The sequence below is a fragment of the Rhipicephalus microplus genome, chromosome X (genome assembly GCF_043290135.1).
Source record: "Rhipicephalus microplus isolate Deutch F79 chromosome X, USDA_Rmic, whole genome shotgun sequence".
NCBI classification, from domain to species: domain Eukaryota; kingdom Metazoa; phylum Arthropoda; class Arachnida; order Ixodida; family Ixodidae; genus Rhipicephalus; species Rhipicephalus microplus.
The window spans coordinates 287,234,624-287,254,357 of NC_134710.1; the positions used below are offsets into that span (position 1 = coordinate 287,234,624).

The 19,734-nt window shown below is 40.6% G+C and overlaps 1 protein-coding gene across 8 annotated transcripts in view; it reads left to right on the forward strand.

The window, feature by feature from the left end:
• Positions 1-19,734, forward strand: part of shi (dynamin-1 shibire) — an 82,952-nt gene that overhangs the window by 19,703 nt on the left and 43,515 nt on the right. For 5 of the 8 annotated variants that reach the window (XM_037413904.2, XM_075879282.1, XM_037413906.2 and 2 more), the window contains exons 5-12: positions 2,570-2,668; positions 2,751-2,859; positions 4,147-4,341; positions 7,288-7,426; positions 7,544-7,750; positions 9,979-10,136; positions 11,378-11,395; positions 13,924-13,978. In XM_037413904.2, the coding sequence (XP_037269801.1) occupies positions 2,570-2,668; positions 2,751-2,859; positions 4,147-4,341; positions 7,288-7,426; positions 7,544-7,750; positions 9,979-10,136; positions 11,378-11,395; positions 13,924-13,978 (980 nt within the window). The remainder of the gene's footprint in view (positions 1-2,569; positions 2,669-2,750; positions 2,860-4,146; positions 4,342-7,287; positions 7,427-7,543; positions 7,751-9,978; positions 10,137-11,377; positions 11,396-13,923; positions 13,979-19,734) is intronic. The other 3 variants (XM_075879285.1, XM_075879286.1, XM_037413910.2) reach the window with 1 other exon arrangement.

Genomic DNA, 19,734 nt, shown 5'->3' on the forward strand with positions numbered 1-19,734 from the left:
GGTTTTTTGGCTCCCGCGCTGCAGTCTTGAAGGTGGTCCTGCACGAGGTGGCCGCGAATAGCGGTGCAGCGCGCTTTTGTTGTCTGTTGAAAGCTCTTGACGCTATCACATCAGGCTTTTTTTTCAAGCAAAGGACCACTGTTACGGAACTAAGATTCTTGTGCAATCACAATTTTTTAAATTCTTTTTGAGTATGATGCATTTTTCTCTTTAAATGATTCCGGGGAACCTAGCTTTAACAAAACTTTTTTTTTATTAAATATTATTTCACATGTTTGTTACGAGGGTCAGATAGGTCACGTGGTATGTAAAAAGGTAGTGCAGTTCATACCTGGCGATAATCTGTTTAAAAACTTTCTTCGAAATCTGTTTCGGTGTTACGTGTATTATAAAGCAATAAACATATGCAGTGGTGCTCCCACTTTGCTAAAAATTTGTATTTTCAAGCACACAAGACAATGTATTAAATGTCACTAACTGCTCCCAACAAAATTCTTCTGCTCCGAAATTGAAATCTTGCTGCTCCAAAAACTGCTCCCAATTTAGTCTCAGCCGCCTCACCCCTGTAAATATTGCCGTCTCACCCCTATAGACTGATTGATATGGCTACTAAAGTTAGGAGAGAGAATATCATGGTGATCTTAGGGATGGTTTTGATATCTTTTTCATAATGGCTAGTGCCACTTAGAATGGCTTCTATGGTACTTTAGTTCATCAGCCTGGACGTATATAAGCAAGCAGCCTAATTTAATATAGTGACCTGTAATATGAACCAATATTTTGTCTTTTGTAGTTATTGTGTTGGAATTATTTGGCACCTGATGCATATAATATTGTATTTGTGAAATATTTCTAAATGAGGGTCTGTTTATGGAAGTGGTCTAGACAGAACTATAAAAGGGGCAAGTGTTGGCTTGCTGTATTTTTTTTTTGGTAACCTATGTTAGTTTGTTTTAGATCAATAGAAGCCACTTTTATAGTGTATCCATTACTTTTTAGATGGTTTAGTGTTTACATACTGTTTTGAAAAAAATGTTATTGTTGCTGCAGTTCTAGCAATTTCTATTTTTTTTGCACTTGAAGGAAACTTGACTACATTTTATGCTGAGACTGTATGTCTTAAAGAAAAAGGTGTTAATATCTCTACTTTGGCAGTTTCATAGGTGCATTTTAGTCAGTTTTTAAAGTGAGCCTTAGAGTAATTTAGGAGCTTTTGGCACTTGCATCAAAAGATGAAGGGCTTGTTCAGCCAACTTCGTTTATATCTTGGAAGTCTTGCAAAACGTTATAATTTAGTTGGCATAGTGAATATGTAATTACAGTTGAGTCATTGACAGTGAAACCAATCATTTTGCCACAAAAACATGCATTTCGAATTGGGGCTATTGAAGGTTGGGCATGGGGTTCTGAATACTACTCGTTTTTTTTACTTCATGAGATATCGTGCCATAACGATACAATACACAGGTGTCAGAGAATGTGGCATGCAAAGTCAATTGTGAAGGCTTGCTGTATTCAGGTGCTGCTTGCATGTTTGCCATTTAATTTAGTGTGGTCTGTATTACCATACTAATCTTATTTTTCTTTTTTCTTTTAAATGCATGAAAAATGCTTGTTTGTTTCACTCTTTTTTTTCCAGCTTAGTAAAGCTTGTGGGTGAAAAGTTGTTTCTAAAAGTGCAGGCATTAAAAACTACAGGTCGAGATTGACGGGGGACTTCAGCATTTTAAGTACATCTGGGTCTTATGTCACCTCCTTAATTCAACTTCTACACACGGTTCTTAAAAGGAAAATAAAGGCAAATATCAACGAAGGCTACACTGAGGGAATGGTACTTGAGTACACCTGAAGCATCACTGTCACAGACAACAACAGCGCTTTAGTTATTGAAGTATTAACGGAACCATCACAAAATGACTCTAGTGAGAACGTGCTAGTATTAGCCTGCTGCTGCAGCACCTTCTCAGTATAATTTTCACTAGTACTACAAAATTATTTATAATAAATCTTTTATTACAGCACATTGTAAGACACTATAAAATGTATATATTAGACTCATGGAGAACATGTCTTTATAACAGCCTGGGCTGTGTCCAAACTCTCATCCTAGTGACGATTTTCTATCATGGCTACCAATCTGAAAGGTTGTCCTTAGTTAATTGAAGCACCAGATTCAACAGTGAAAGCCACAACCATGTTGTGGCTGCCATGTTTAAAACACTATCTCTTGATCGCAATGGGGTGGCTCAATAGTTTTGTTGTCTGTGCACTCTTATTTCACTAGTTTCATTAATGTGCAGTGCTTCACTGGATTTGTTCAATGGTGAAACTTGCTTTTAGTACTGTAAGTAAAGTAAGATGCTGCATCCATGTGATGTCATCATCTCACTTTTTGGCTGAGCTTTTACAGGTGTGTAGGCTGCTGCATATGCAGTTTTGCAGTGTGTATTAACCCAAGTCTGTATGTGACAGCATGTCTTCAACATACTTTCACATGCACTCATTGAAATTGCTCGCACATTTTGGGATTAGGAAAAAATACTATGGCTTCTTTTTTTCTTTAATGTAGGTCTGCGCACCATAGGTGTGATTACCAAGCTGGACCTTATGGATGAAGGAACTGATGCCAGAGATATCTTAGAAAACAAATTGCTGCCATTGAGGAGAGGTAAAAAGACATACCTTGTTATTTGTTCATTGCAACAGGAGGGGTGAGGGATATGCTTATTTTGTGGTCTTCACTTCTTCAGGATACGTGGGTGTAGTGAACAGGAGCCAGAAGGACATAGAAGGCAAGAAAGACATCAAGGCAGCCATGGAAGCAGAGCGGAAGTTTTTCCTTAGTCATCCTGCATATAGGTAAGTTCAGGGATATACTGGTGTGATTTCATTCAGAGACTACACTTGTCTTACCATGAGTGTGCTTTATCGCCTCAAAAAGTGTTAGCAGTGTGTCCTCTTAAAGAAAAGGGATCATATAAGCATATAAATATGGTCTGGGTTCCCTATTATACGTTTTTCTGTATTGTGGCAGTAATCCTTGCCGGCTGTGATGACTTGGTGGCAAGGGCATTTTGCGCTGAGCATGTGACAGTCGAACTCCGCCACAACGAATGCTGGTTCAATCAAATTTCCGCTACAACGAAAAATTCTCAGTTCCCCGTCAGCAGCCCATAGGAGTCAAAGCATAAATATTCTCGCCACAACGAGCACTTTCTCTTCTGCCGTTCCATTTCAACGAAATTTGACGATGCCATTCCCAGCTCACATAATTAATGGTGTGCAGTAAACGCAATCTTGAACATTATGATGCATTTTCAGAAGACGAAAATATGCCTACGAACTCTAAAATGTGCGTTGGCACCACCAGAAACTGCCAGTGCTTGCTAAACATAGCGGCCGCCATTGCTTGATAGCGATGGCAATGACGCTGCCTTGCTTTTGCCACTGGCTTACGTATGAGCCACAGACAATCCGAAGCTTCCGCTTTGGATTGTCTGTTCGGTTTTCAACACGCTGCTGCTGGGTGCAATTGCGGAACGATGCTTTTTCCGATGTCAATGCTTTTGGTTCTTTTCGTGCTTGGGCAATGTGGTCAATGTCAGAGCGACTGTTTGTCCACCTTATCAACAAAATCGGCCAGCTGCGACTAGCAGATGAGTAGAATAGCGTAGAATAAGGCATGAGTCACCGCTCCACGATACCACACCTCCATCTCACTGTTGTCGGATATCATTTGACGGCAGACAGCTACTGATGTTAACATATTAGTGCAACCATAAGGTTCGTTCACGAAAGCCGTTGTGGCCATTGTTTCAGCATGCCTTTCAACATAGTATTGCTATGCATGTGTGAGAATCTTGTCATAGCGCTGCTGGGAAAGAAAAAGAAGCAGCCAACACTTTCGGAATTTTGGGAATAATAGCTCCCGTGTGTTGCTTGATCTGGTCAGCTATATTATTTCGATTTCACTACAAAATTTTCGCTCGAACGAAATTTTACTTGGCTTTGAACTAAATGTTACCTATTCCTGGCTTAGTGGAGTGGGACCTTTGTTTATTGTATGGAAAATTCGACAAGTAAATAAGTCACATCAGTATTGCTTTAATAAGAAATTCCTACCGTGACATCGCTCGTGCTGTGCAGGCACATGGCTGATCGTATGGGTACACCATTCCTCCAACGGGTGCTGAACCAACAACTGACCAACCACATTCGAGACACCCTTCCAGGCCTCCGGGACAAGCTACAGAAGCAGCTTCTTTCCATGGAGAAGGAGGTGGAAGAGTACAAGAACTTTCGCCCAGATGACCCATCCCGCAAGACCAAGGCTATGCTCCAGTTAGTGCCAGCGCTTTTCTATTATCTCTGGAATCTCTTTGCAGATATGCTTGATGTACATATTCACAATAGCCACTTGTTGATTTTATTGTTTATTGCTTAGGCTGATTATCATTGTGCAGCATGCCTACATTGTATTTATTGATGAATGTTGGCTTCACTGCAAAAGCTCCTGCCCATGTATTAACATTTGTTCTTAATTTTACATTTATGAATTTAATTACATCATGTGCACAACATTCTATAGCATTCTATTGAAGGTAGAGAACAGCTAATTGCCTTTGTTTCTTTGGGTGTCTTTGAGCCCACTAAGAAAGTCTCTATCTTTCTTCACAGTGCCGTAGGCAAGGCTCTTGCACTTCAAAATCACTGGAACGATGGAACAATAATGTTGAATGTATAGAAGTTTTTTAAATAAGTGTTGTCCTGATCCAGGTAGTTCTCAACCAGCCACACAAACCTTATGTCAATCTACATGGACTTGGTACATCGTGCTACTACATTTGTCCTGTGTTTGATGCAGATGTATCGAATCCATCCAAGTTTTTCAAATAGGAGAAGCTGTGTGGTTCTTAATGCCATGACAGAAGCTATTTGGACCTGTGACCGTTGGCTGTTGGGGGCACTTTAAAATATAAACATAAAAGTGGGCTATAAAAAGTCTTTTTCACTGGATGGCATTAGTTCTTTGAAAATGCTTGGAGCACAATAATATTTAAGCTGGAAAGCATCTATAGTGGGCTATTGATGGAAACAGGTGTGAACATGAAAGTGTTAAGCATTATGTTCTGCTATTAATATATTGCCCCCTATCAAAGAAACCAATTATCCTCTGGAGACTGTACCACTTCGTCTATCACATTTGCTTTCTCCTCATAAGGCTGCTTTGTGACGAAGGAGGCAAGGTGAATATTTAAAATGTGAGGTGTTTGTACGATAACATCCTATGTAACTCAAGACCAGAGTTGCATTGAACATCCGTTTCAACGGTGGTAGCTACATTGGTGTATGTAACTCATTTATGCTAGTAGCCTCAACTTGTGGCACTAGGCAAAGCGGACTCTCTGCATAGTCAATATGTCTCAACTTATGGGGAGAGGCAACCATGAAAGGGCAACTTTTTTGTTTGTTGAGATATCCTAATTAAATTTTGAGAGTAGGCTAATAATAAAGCCATTTGAATACCCACAAAATGTTATGCATTTAGGTTTACTGGTTCTAAAGTTACAGCCATTTATCAGGATAGTCCACATATGTTTCGAAGTCAGGCTCTGGTGAACCCAATAAATGTGCTAGCACCGTAAAATTCACTGTGAGGATTCCTGGATGGGTGCTTTACACTAGGACAGTGTCCTTTGTTTTAATTTCCTTGCTGAAAGTTTTTAGCAGAGCACTGAATTTGGTGCTTGTCATTGAGCATTTATCAATGAAATTTCAATTATCACAAATTACAGATGCAATAAATCTAAAAAAACTGCTCTGTCAGTGTGTGGTCTATTTATTAGGGTACATAATAAAACAAATCTGATAGAAATCAGATGAGCCGTTACAGAGATATCACCAGGCCTCACTGGCCAAAAAAGTCATTCAGAGAAAATAGACTTTGAAAGTTTCGAACACATATCTTGGTCTAAAGTGACCCCGCAAAGTAGCTAGAAATGTTCTTTAGGACTTCTTTCCTTTTCCGCTTTTCCTGCTTGTGTTGCAGCTGTCTTTCACACGGAAAGGGTCTTTCTCCGTTGCCAGCATAGCGCCGTCAGTTGCCGACGTAGCGCTGAGCTTTGGTTGCGCAGCAACACGTTCGCTGTCCTTCGCGGCTAATTCCTCGCACGTCCAAAAACGTGTTGGCAAAGGCACAGTCAACGGCGCTGTCGCATTGTTCGGGGACGTAATCATTGCAGTTGGCGAGCGCAACACACCAGGCGCACTTGAGCACGGGACACCAACACCAGCCTCACTTGTGACGGCGGCATGTTGCGCCGATTCTCGATGTCGCGATAAGTATCAATGCAGTCGTCGTCTTGAAGAGATGGAGAAGCTGCTCAGCACCTATGCGACTGTCGCCCAAGCATTGGCGCGTGAACGATCCTCGCCATGTGTACGAGCTTTATCGGAGGCTTTCTTAAACAGAACGCGTGCCGAGTTCCAAACTTGGCCCTACCCATCGTTAGTGAGAACAACAATCAGCGTTTCGTGAACACGGCGAAAGATCTTCTCGTAAAGACGCTGAAAGACTGAAGAGCACGCGTGAGAACCAAGCGGAATGTTGGCACACAGGATAACAACGCATGCCAAGAGAACATCGGCGCTTGCGATGCTGGCGCTGGAGGAGACGGCAAATAGAGAAGCGTTTAATTGCATGCTGATTTCAATTACTGAAACTCATGAAAAACAGTACATTACTGCATTTTATTTCTTCGAATGCGACATTGAATGTCTTAGAATCAAAGACAGTGCATCATAATTTGCACCTGTAGGGGATATGCAAATGTAGTCTTGTACTAAGGAAATTCATGTAGCCTTTCAAATAATTCATTGCATCCCTGTCACAATGCACCCTGTATATAAAATGCCATCTTGCAGCCTCTAAAACTAATTGTTGTTAAATATTGTTTTCTTTGCCAAGCAGCTTGGTTTAACGAGTCTAACCAGTACGCCTGGTTTAACTAGTAATTTTTGAAGGAATAAACATTTAGAAGTGAGTACCATTTCTAAACCTCCTGTGGAAACAAAAAAAGAAGAAAATAATGGTTCTCTCAATAAATTTCAAGTGACTTGTTTTCAGAATTTAAGTGCACGCATATGAAAACTGCGTAATTAAATGGGAAATTTTAAATAAGAGAGGTAGTGATATAAGTTATTCTGCTTGTACCAAGAGGAGCTGTTTTTGCTGTATCTGTGTTTTTGTGCTAATGCACCTTCTAAACTCTGGAACTTCTCTTTCAGAATGATTCAGCAACTTCAGACAGACTTTGAACGGAACATTGAAGGTTCTGGCTCTGCTGCCATCAACACATCAGAGCTCTCAGGAGGTGCCCGCATCAACAGATTGTTTCACGAAAGATTTCCTTTTGAAATTGTCAAGGTGGGCAGAGTTGGCAAAGTTCTGTTTTTTTGTTTTGTTTTCGTCTTCGAATTGAGTTTGATCAGATGTCTAATTTGACACGGTCCTTTCTATAAGATCATATGATTGTTGTTTCAGATGGAATTTGATGAAAAAGAGCTACGCAAAGAGATAGCCTTTGCGATTCGCAATACACATGGCATTCGGGTTGGACTGTTTACTCCAGATATGGCTTTTGAGGCTATAGTGAAGAAGCAGATTGCCAAGTTGAAGGAGCCTTCCATCAAGTGTGTAGATCTTGTCGTGGCTGAACTGGGAAATGTGATTCGGCGATGTGCTGAAAAGGTATGCTTTTGGTTGTTATTGTTGCTTCGATGATATGAGCTAGTGTGTATAGATTCTGTGTGTACATAACCCATATGCATTGTGGTTAGGCATGATGAGTAAAACTTGCATCATTTGTGAGCTGTCAGGTGTTCCGTTTAGAAAATATCTGTCACCATTGAAAACACTTATTCAGTAGGCTCTATATTGCAATGAGGATATTCTGTATTTAAATTTATTTCAGCAGTAGTGGCTGATGATGTATATTTGAAGTATGCTCTAGTTTTCTGACAAAGATGATTTTTTGGTGTATTAATATGGATCAGGAAGATGTTCAAGCACTGGAATATAACTGACAGGCCGATGGTATCTCTATCAAATAGATTTTTATGCCTCGATTTATGTGACTCCTTTATTGCATATGCATCATAATTGGAGCATCAAATTTCTTTGAAAGTGATGACATAAAGCGGCCATGCAACACTTCTTTAAGTAATTGTCAAATGACTTCATTAAAGGAGCTTAGTGCCTCACAAATAAACTGCTGCAAACATTTTTAGAATTTGTCAAGTACGAACAGTTACAGGGGTTTGTCGGACACTTCCGAAGCGCTTTCTCTCTCTTTTCATACTAGTGAGATGACAAGGGGGCAAAAAGATGCGTTTTTTGGTTAGTGCACGTTATGACCTTAAGTGCAGTTTTTTTTTCTTCGAGCACATGGCTTACTTTCAGTTTGATAGCGGGTGCAGAGACGTGAGATCATCCTGTGGCGGCCATGGTAGCTATGCAGCTCACAATGCTCAAACTAGCCTACCGCCGTGCACTTTGGGTTTATGGCACAGTCATTTGTGTTCATGGCATAATTTGTTTAGAGAAGAGGGAATGATTTCTGGATGACTAAAGAGTTATTCTATCCCATGTGCTGCGCTATAATGTTTTGCTCGAATGTTCTTGGGAGTCTTGACTACCGACTACCGATCAGCAACATTTTCAGACCATGCTAAAAAATTGTTGCAATGCCCTTTTAATGTTTAACGGTTGTAACTGATTTTAGGCCTTTTTTTTTAGGCCTAATGGTACAATTTTCAGCTTGTACCACGTGTCTAGTTCTTTTTGGCTATTACTGGCCCTTGTGGAAAACAAAACAAAACAAAAAAGCTACCTAAAAGAAACAAGGGTTGTGATCCCTTGAATTGTGATGAGTCTTTCTAAAGCTTACACAAGTATTGTATTTATCTTATATGATTGTTTAGAAATGCCTAAACTATCTTCTATTTGCTTGAATACTATAAATCCTAGCTAACTGAGATGGCAAGGTTTTTGCATTTTGGCATTGTCATGATGTCCTTTATTAAAGAGACACTAAAGGCAACTATTAAGTTGTCGTTAACTGTTGAAATAGTCGTCCAGAAACCTCATAGTGTTACTCTTGCGCCAAGGAAGGGCCTATTTCAAAATAAAATTGCGTTTTAGTGGTCCGAATCAGGTTAGTGCACTTCAAATTATCCGCCTCAAGAAGGGCACCGACCGGACCGACCCATGTTACTGTTGCTGTGCACAACGTTGTCCGGCTTTGCTGCATTAGTAGCAGCAGACTGAAAGCAGCAGGAGCCATGCAGCAACAACGGCCATTGATCGATTTCCTGCCATTGGCTCCAAGATTGCCGACGTTCTTGGTTCAATTGCAGCCCGCTAGATGGCACCACCTGTCCAGTGTAACTACGCGAAAATTGAATATTGGACCATTCGTGCCATTCCCCATAGTAACATCCGGTGTTTTTTTGTTTTTGTTTTTTATTAATCAAACAGAAAGAACAAGCCACATTTTATTGCGTCTCTTGATAGAAGGAAGGTTATTTAGTGCAGCTAGATCGATTACTAGTGATTATTTGTAGGCAGTCCGTCTGATGTCATCTTGATCACTTAGAAAATGTTCTACTGCGGTGCATGCGTTCTTGTGCACTTACCTTAATTTCTTGGTAAGTAGGGCACTGTTGTTGATAATATTGTCGTTTTAGATGTTGTTACACATTGAGCTTTTATTCTCACGTAAATTGTTATTTAACTTCTCTGTCCCTTTAAGCTTTCAGGAAGTCTTTGTAGATGTAAGAGGGTGGATTTGTTTGATTCAGTAGAGAGAAGCATGAATGTTACAGTTGAATGGTTGTAAAGAACTGGCATATTGTGGGTTACGTACACTGTGCCTTTATTTTCTAAGGAGTGTAATTGAGGTGCGTTTCATCTTGCAGATGAGTCGTTATCCACGATTGCGGGAGGAAACTGAGCGCATTATCACCTCACATGTGCGTGAGCGAGAGCAGACATCAAAGCACCAAATATCTTTGCTTGTTGAGGTGGAACTTGCATACATGAATACAAACCACGAAGATTTTATTGGATTCACTAAGTGAGTTCAACTGCTCTTTAACTCAAGTTATTTTTCTTCAACTCTCTTGTCTTCATGCGTTTTATCTGAGTATTGCAAGATACTCTGTCTATATAATACGTTGTGTACAATGTGATGCAATGACGGTAGCATGTGGCCTGTGCTAGTGAGCGCTATTATCAATCTTATTTTACTTATGTTGCCTTTTTAGGAGCACTTGTGTATATGTGTCTGCACTGTCGTTTTTATTTTGTGATTTTCCTATCTTGCTGCTGCTTGGAACTTCGCCCACTTTACTTTGGTACTAATGCAAGGCCATCCATGTCATCATTGTGAGCAATGCAAAGGAATACAAAATAGGACAGCAGGACTTTGCTTTGCACTGCTCCCAATCATGAACTTCACCCAACTTGCCCAAGTCGCCTCTCTTCCATCCGTGTCATGCTCCAGTTTTGCAGTTTGCATGACAAGAATAATTCAGAATGATTTTTGCATGCTCTATGTTTAGATCTAGGTTCTTGTCTTTCGACTTGTACGATCAAGCAATTTCTTAGTTGTGAATGCTGCAAGCTGAGTCAGTCAAGTGTCATATTCTGTGTTTGGCTTTGTTTTTGTTCTACAGCTACATTTTCAGCACATCCTCTTTTGGTCTGTGCTTCTTGGCTTCAAAAATTTTTGGGATGCCACATGAGAACAGTTAAGGATGATTGGCATTTTGCCACATTGCAGATTCCCTTGTACTTGCTTTCCTCAGTCAGATCACGTAGATTTCCTTGTCCCAAATCTTTCTTTTGGCACATGCAGGTAATTTTTTTTCCATGGCGCTTATTCATTGTGTGAAAGGGGTGCAGAAAACCGAAGTAGTTTCCCCACTCCAACATTGCTGTGCCTTATCTTGTTAACAAGTGTCATTTATCTGCATCTTTTCCTTGATGCTGCTTTCTTCCATGCGTTTGCTTTGTGCTTCTGTAGGTAGTCTTTCATTCATGTTTTGCGGCTGTTCCCTGATGCTACATTAGTCTTACTCCAGTTTAATAGAATAGTGCTCGGTAGTGGCACAAGTAGTTCCGTGCTTGTTCCTGGTTGCTTCACACTTTGTTGTAGTAGCTGCTGTGGAACTTCAGTGGCTCTGTTTCTTCCCTTTTGTTCACTTTTGGTTCTTTTCCCCCCATTGTTCTCTTGGCTCCTTGCAACTCCCCCTTCATGACGGTTCATCTTGTGTTCGTCTGCGTGTGTGTCTGGGCAAAATGTTGCACTCGCAGGGACGATTATCACTCTGGGTGAGTTGGACACATGTTTGAGCGTCTGCTTTTTGAAAGCCCACACCGACAAGGTAGTCACTGGAAGCCATGCATGTGCGGCCATCATTTGGGGCTCCAAGGGGTGAGCGAAGGGCGGACAGTTCTCTTAACAGAATGGCTAGGTCGTTCAGCCATGTGTGCCGAGTTGGATGTCTGACAGGCAGAGCAGCAGCTGAAGTGACAAGTCTTGTTTTGCCCAAGTGTCACCTGAGAAAGTGTTGCAAGTTCTACAATTTGTACCTTCCAAAATATTTCACAGCATCATTGTTTCATTCTTCATTTTGAAAGTTAAGATGCAAAGTTTTTTGATTGCTGCTGCTAATTGTTGTTTTAAAAATATTTTGCCAGAATGATAAAATTCGGGCTTTTTTATATGCATCAAAAGTAGGCACATTGTTTGGATCTGGCTTACACAAGTTAAATCTTAGTCTCTGTGCCTGCACATGTGGACCTTATTTAATCTCTTGCTGTCATTCAAGGATTTAGTTCTTATTGGGTGCTGTCCAGACAGTCAATTTATGCAGTGTTGTTGAATTGTTTCCATCTGCTGCTGGGAATAGTCTAGTGGGTTCAATTCCCTCCCAGCCATAACCACTGCATTTCAGAGGGGGCACAATGCAAAAAGCTTTGACGGTGAATTTAATTAACTCGATAAATAACCTCTTTGGCAGGAGTATTGAGCTGTTCAGCATAAGGTCGCTAGTTAAATGTCTGCAGCTGCATTGCAACAAGGACAAAATGCAAAAATGCCCCTGTATCATGCTAAGAACCTCGGGTAACAACCTAATCTGAAACCCTTCATCATGCTTAACTTGGCGTCTGTGTAACATTAAAATGCAACCACTCAATTGCTTGAATTATAGTCTCCATGAGGGATACTTGACTGCAGTTTATTGTTACTACTTTCATTCTCCTGGCTAAAGTAGTACGCTTTGCGTTGCAGGAACTGATGCACAACAAACTTCATTATTTGAGTGTAGAGAAAGACTGTGCATAGAGATTGTCTGGCTTACTTTATCTAATGCATTTAAAGTAAGCTTGCTGTGTTAAGAGCGTGTTAAGCCACAAAAAGCACGATTGCAGAAACCTCGGCCACTGTAAAAAATACGTTCGATGTGCAAGTACACTTGTAGAGTGTATAAGTTACCTGCAGGTGATGACAATCGTCCTAGAAAGAAGTGTGTGCTTGCACTTTCATTGAAGTACACATTTGTGCCAAGCAGCAAACATATAACAAAAGCTGACTTTCACTGATATTAAGCTGAGACAAATATGTCTACAGTGAAAAGAGTGTTTCACTGCAAAGCAGGTTCCAGAAGCCACTGGTCGTAAATCCCGCCTGCTCTGGTGAAGGTCGTTTTGCCTTGGAGCCTGTGACGTCGATGCAGCTAGGGGCAGTACCGTTGTCTTCTACCTCAGTTTTAGTCTCTGTGAATACATAATTCAATTTCAGTGTTAAGCAGAATCAAATTAGAATGTCTTATTTTATGCGCAGCTGGTAATGAAACAATACCGTTCTCCGATATGTGGACGTCTGCACATCCAGCTGCTTGTTACGTCAAGCTTGCGAGTGCGCCAGTGTTGCCAAACTCTCAGGCTGCTTGTATGTTTGTAAAAATATTCAATAATAAATTAAGTGCTCGATGAAATGTGCTAAAATTTCGCCAGATTATTTGTGAATACTCAAGGATTAAACAACATAACGCAATTATAATTGAAAATTGGGTGGCATGGCCGCTTTGAGAGCTGGAACATGGATGGGACAGGTTGTATGTGTAAAAGAATGGTGTTTTTTTTTTGTCATATGCTTTATTGATTAAATTGACATCACTGAAATTATGGTACTAGCAGGTAGCAGAGCTTGTAGGAATGTTTCAAAAATGTCTAATGAAGCATTTACTGTGATTGGTTAATGAGACAAGCTGCACCACATTCATCTGATTGGGGCTTAAAATTTAGGCTGCATGTTTAATGGAAAACATGCTTACTTATCACCAGGAGTGCTTACGCTTGCACAGTTACATATTTACTTGTGGGAAAATCCATGTGAAAAGGTGGTGGTACTTGTTCTCACTAGTGGTACTTGGTATAGGTAGGGATGCATGATAGAGAATCATGTGTGGTGATACGCCTTGAAGGCAGTGCTGAAGTGCAAGTTGGAGCTCGGAGTGTAGGCTGTATGGTATTAAACAAAATGGAGGGATAGGAAAAGAAACAGAGAAAGGTTGCTGTGTCATCTTTTCATTGACTAATTCAATAATTGATTGGTTTTGCAATGCTATTACTGCCAAGGAACTTGAATATTTTTGCTGGCTTCCACTGACTGTCTTTTGGTTTCTCTATATGTGGCATTGTTGGTGTGTTTGTGCTGTTTGATGTGTCAGCTAGCTTCACGAAATGATTTGCACTTACCTTATTGTTTGCTGAATCTATTTTGTTGCCATTCAAGCAACATTATATTGTGACCCAGGTTGAGCAATTTAACCTCCCGACTTTTTTTTCTCCAGTGCACAGCAAACAGCAGATGTGTCATCGGCTGGTAAAAGAAAACTAGGCAACCAGGTTAGTGAATTGGGTATTTTTAGCAGTGCAAGGTTAATAAATTTATAGAAATATTTCTTAGTTACAATTGCTATTGGGAACATGTGGAGTCTATTACTGCAGCATGCACTTGTAGCCATTGTTGCAGTGCCTGGTTCAACATTTTCTTTTACAATGTTAAATTGCATGAATTGATTTATTATGAGGTATTCTATAGGAATGCACTAGTTTGAGTGCAGTTAGTCAAGCTGGAACTCCAGTTCATTGCAGTGGTTTTATAGCCGATTATGCAGTGCCAGGCAACAAGAACGATTTTGCTATCAGTTCAAGTTCACCCTTAGGTGCATGCACAGATGATAATTTAAGTTAGTCACGAAGTGTGTAGCGTTAGATGATGGCATTTTGCATCTGCACCATTGTGAACACATTTTTTTTGATGAATCATGTGGAACCCACCACGGTGTTCTAGTGGTCGAGGCACTTGGCTGTTGACCCGCAGGTCGCGGTATTGAATCCCGGCTGCGGTGGCCACATTTTTGATAGAAACGAAAATGCTTGAGGCCCGTGTGCTTAAATTTAGGTGCATGTTAAAGAATCTTAGGTGGTCGAAATTTCTGGAGCCCTCCTACGGTGCCTCTCGTAATCATATAGTGGTTTTGGGATGTTAAACCCCAACAAATATTATCAACCATGTGTACAAACCAACGTATGTACCTCTGGAACTTGTTCTGAGGAAGCTGCTGAAGCAGAGCAGCGTATTTCCCAGAGCAAATGGGGCTAAAGGCTGTACCTCAGTGCTATTTTTTTTCTCCACCTCTCCACCTGGGTGGAAAGTGTGTACACACAGTAGCGCGTCGTCCTGTGCACTCTATGCTGCAGAGTTGTTTCATATTTGATGCTGCACATGCCAGTGTATTGGCAGAAGTCATGCTTTTGTTGCCATTCTGTGGCAAGTGACAAGTTTGATAGCCGTAGAGGTGTAATACTAAAACATTTCACTTCAAACGATTTTGATCATTTGAAGAATGGATGCCACCGACAAGGCTACGAGTATCATGCTAGTGATCTCAGTCGTCAGAACACGAATACTGCCACTTTTTTTAGGGTTGTTCCATAGCTCACTCTCCATGGTTGCGAAATTTTAGAATGCTCTTCCTCACGGAAAAAGATCAATCATCAACGAGAGCAGCCTACTGCAAATGTTTTTAAAGCCGACGATAGTCTTTGTTGGGAAACTTCGACGCAAAAATTGTGGTCTGTCTGTCTGTATAGTTGTCTGTTTGTCCGCCCTCAACGTTATCCTAAAAAGCACTAGGCGATACCCCAAACGGCCGACCCCATCCGCAGCGCCCACCAATATTGCTCAAGAATCGGCGTTCATACTTGTGCCATTGTGAATTACAATTAAAACGAAATTATTGCGCATATCTGAAGCACCATAGCAACATGTCAATATTCTGTATGTGTGTCTTTTACTAGAAAAGGCATACATAAGTAATTCTAAGGACCGTAGCGTGTATCACGCTGCGACGACCATGCAACGCTTGCACGAAAAGGCAAGTGTTTCCAGCGCTTTGCTAAGATGACACAGCAGTGGCACCTACCTCCGAGACGGGCGTGCACGCCGCGTGCTTCGTTTTCCAAGATAACTGCTAGATAGCGCTCATGTCTCACGTGTGACGTGACTTGATGTGCTCATTCACTAACGCTGCACGCTCGAGGCACTCTAACGCAGCGCCTCCAGAATACCGTTCACCGATTTTCTTGCGCAGAACATTAATAAAACGTTTTGTTCACTCTCTCCAGATGCAAGACTATCATCTTTCGACGACATTTGCAGTGTAACATGCAGATACGGGGCCAATTTTTTTTTTTCTGAGTGCACTGCTGCAGCATGTTTGCTAAGGGATACTGAATGAAATTTTTGCTGCCGTGATATTCAGCCCAATTGAAGAGACTTGGGTGGTGAAATTGGTTGACTCAGCCTTGTTTTCAGATGGAAACTAACGGAATGTAGGGAATTTAATGGCATTTTTCTCTAACTGCTGTGTCTGGTAGCTGCACAAGAATGAGAAGAGATGGTGTTTAAATTGCCAAAAGCAGCTGTGCCAACCATGGTCCCTGCATAAATGCTTTTTCATCAACATTGCCAGCCATCAATTTGCATCTCTCAGCCCATTTTGCTTCAACTGTACAGACCAATACTAGATTCCTAGAACCGTCGGCGTCTTGGATAGGCGCGCGCCTCAGCTTATTCAGGGAAGGGGGAGAGCTGGATGTAAAGGTGAGAGAAAGAAAGGAAAGTAGCAGGACAGGAAAGTGCACACCGTCTGCTTGCCTCTGGTGCTGCTGGCTCCGCTACCTCCACGTTTGACATTATGGGGATTGACATGCAGTTCCACGTGCACTCGCGTGCAGTTGGCATGTGCTCGCAATCCTACAAAAGTACAGCCATATGTTAAAAAAATATGTGAAATGCACATTGTTTATTGGAACAGTCTCATTTTTCAAGTCAAATTGCGATGCCTTCATCATTTTCTATTTACTATCCCTGGAAGTAGTCAGACCTTTTCTTGTTTTAGCTGCTTGTGGTTGCCAGCTCTACCACTGCCAACATCGCAAAATTATGTGGCAAGATTGCCTCTGATATAATGGCAATCTTTTGCCCCAGGGTGGTTTTGTGCAGTACTGATAATGGTGTATGTGTTTTTTTATTACTGAAAATGTTATTGCCCCATGACAGAAAGGGCATGGATAACCAGCCCTGCAGTAAAAGGACATTCTTTAGCTGCTCATGTTCATGGTATATTACTGATATTGCACACAAATGAAAGTCTGGCCATAGTTAACACAGGGATATGTCTGTCGAAGGAAAACTTTAATTTTTAAAAATGATGAAATTGCCATTTGAGCTTTTTATTTAGGTGACGTTTTGCACTTTTTCCTTGGCAATAAACCATAGCATGAATAGCAGCACCACTGCATCATTTTATCTGTGTCTGGATTCTCACACTTGAAAGAACAAAGCATGGATGAAGTGTTCTTTCAATTTTATATTATTAAAATTTACCACATTGTATAATGGCATACGGTAATTGGGCACCCGCATGGAGCATGCTTGCAGCCCTTGTTGTCTATTGATTGGGCACCAGCTGCTCCTGTGTTCAGTGTCTGTGCACATTGAAAGTACACAGAGTAATCCTAGCTGCTATGACCAAGGTCCGAGGGATATTCAATAAAGAAATAGTAATGCAATGTACGTTGAAAGCAGTAACCTTTGTTTAACTTCATGTAGTCCTTGTTCGTCTTGTCAACATCAGGTATTTTTATTGCACTTAATGTTCATTCAAAGCTGGAAAGCCTCTGCATTTCTCTTTGTTGAAATAGGTACCTTTCGTGCATTATTTGTTAAGCAGTTCGTGCCATCCCATCCGTCCATTTGTCAAGACCACTGTCAAAGGTGTCGCACCGCTGTTACATGTTTGGCTAGTTGACAACACTGAAAGATGGTGCCACATTGTAATGGCATGGGGCTGTGGAGGTGGTAATATGGCTAGCATGTGCCCTGCATTGAAAGGGGTTGGCTGCAGTTGCATAAATGGAATAGAGAAGAGCATCATCTGTTTTGTGAATTGTGCATCGCTGTGGAGGAGCAACAAAGTATCGCATCAGCATTTGTGTGCATTATGTAAGTGGCTTTATCAAGGAAGTTTTTATTACTCTGAAAGATGGCATACTGTAAGGTTCAAAAAGCACTGTCCATAGGTGCAGGCAATCGGTCTAGGTAAAAAAAACATTGCTGTGTGCTGTGTCTAAATCAAAGTGGACTATTGGAATCTTCTCGTATATCTTGTCCTTTTCATTCCTGTACAAGTAGGTCTGACGCTATTCTCTATGCTATTAACTGGGCTTGTTCAAATATGAATGTAGCGAATATTCGAACGAATATTACTGTATTTGAATTTGCTTTGATTTGGGTGCACGTTAAGAACCCCAGGTGGTCAAAATTTCCGGAGCCCTCCACTACGGCGTCTCTCATAATCAAATGGTGGTTTTGGGACGTTAAACCCCACAAATCAATCCATCAATTTGCTTTGATTTTAATTGAAATTGTTGAAAATTTTGAAGTATTAGAAATGAACGAATAGGTGTACACTAATCCGCATGTAACCCCTTTTAAGGTGGTTTCGCTGCAGTGGAAAAGTATTAGGCCGTGGAAGCATCTATCCAAATGTATATTAGTCTGCAGGAATGAATAAATGAAACCATGTTTACTCTACTTTTTTTTCGTCGAGGGCGCTGCAGTATACAGGGACAAGGCAATATAGCAGATGGAGGGGGTAGAGTTGCCTCAGTTTTATCAACAGAGTATGCATGTAATTCACCGTAAGGGTGGTTTCACTGCAGTAAAGGGTTATTAAGCCGTAAAAACACTTATGCAGAAGTAGCCACACTGCCGCAAAAGCCCACATCAGTGTTAAATGAACATATTACTCTTACTTCGATTCATAAATTTCCAATTTTAAAAGCCTGTTATACCAGCTTATAAGCTCGAAGTATCGTAAATTTTAAAACGGTAACATATTTTATAGGTTATCACCTGCATCCTACCAAAAGTATAATCCTGCTACTATTCAAAGTTGTTTCCACTTCTTTAAAAAAAAAAAAAAGAAATGGCATTTTAACAGGCCTTGTCTAAATTTTTTGCAAGTACTGTGCAGGTTAGTTGGGTCATGACAGATATGCACATTTTTCTTTAAATATGCTTTATATACTATTTGAATTCAATTCATAATTATTCAATCAAAATAACTGTTTGCTTTGAGTTCACGTTGAACCTAAAATTCACTATTTGCACATGCCTACTATTAACAGTAACAAGTGTACAGGTATGTAGCTTTGCGCTTGGTATAGCTGTGGTAGTGTGTTGGGAGACTGCACAACATTTCGTGCTTTATTCACCATTACCTTGTGCTCACGTTCATCGTGATCCACTTCCAACTTTTTTGGTAGCGAAATCTTTAGTGACTGTAAATGGAGAAGTTGAAATAGCCTCCATAGTGTCAATTTGGAAATAACTGCAAGCAAATCCTAATTTAACCATGAGTGAGTGACATTTCTAATTTAATAAGTTTTTATTTATTGAGAGTGATTTCATAGTGTGCAATACATCTTTTTTCTATTTTGCAAGCTAATCTTGTGCTAGAGTTTTAAAGTCTAGTTGTCATTAGTCCAGTTGTCATGGATCACATAGTCAGTCTGTTAGGGTGACCTATGGGATGAGTTACTGGCCAAGCACTTTGGCACCAAGCATTGGATCCTAGGAGCCATGACACACTTGTTGACCAGTCTGACCTCTTCAATGTGTGTCTGTTCCTAGAAAAGTGCATGGTTCATAATGTGAGGCATGTGAGCATTTCTAGGCAGCTTTTTTATTATGACACATACACACAATGTGTGATAGATTGAACTGATAGCCATTAAGTTTATGTGCACTGCTGCAGCTGACTCAAGTGGTTTGATTGAATTTGAAGTTCAGAACAAATGCATTAAGCCATTCAGAAGGAACTGGTAATTGAATTCATAGTTTGTGGTCATGTGTGTTTCAAGTGGCTCTGACATGAACGCAGCAGCTCACTATACTGCAAATATACTCGTAGTATTGTAAGTCTTTGTTGACGGATAAACAGTTGAATGGGTACGTGCACATTGCAAGTTGCTAAACCATGTGTGCACTATGCTGTAGAGCTAAATGTGCATTCCATTTGGTACTTTAC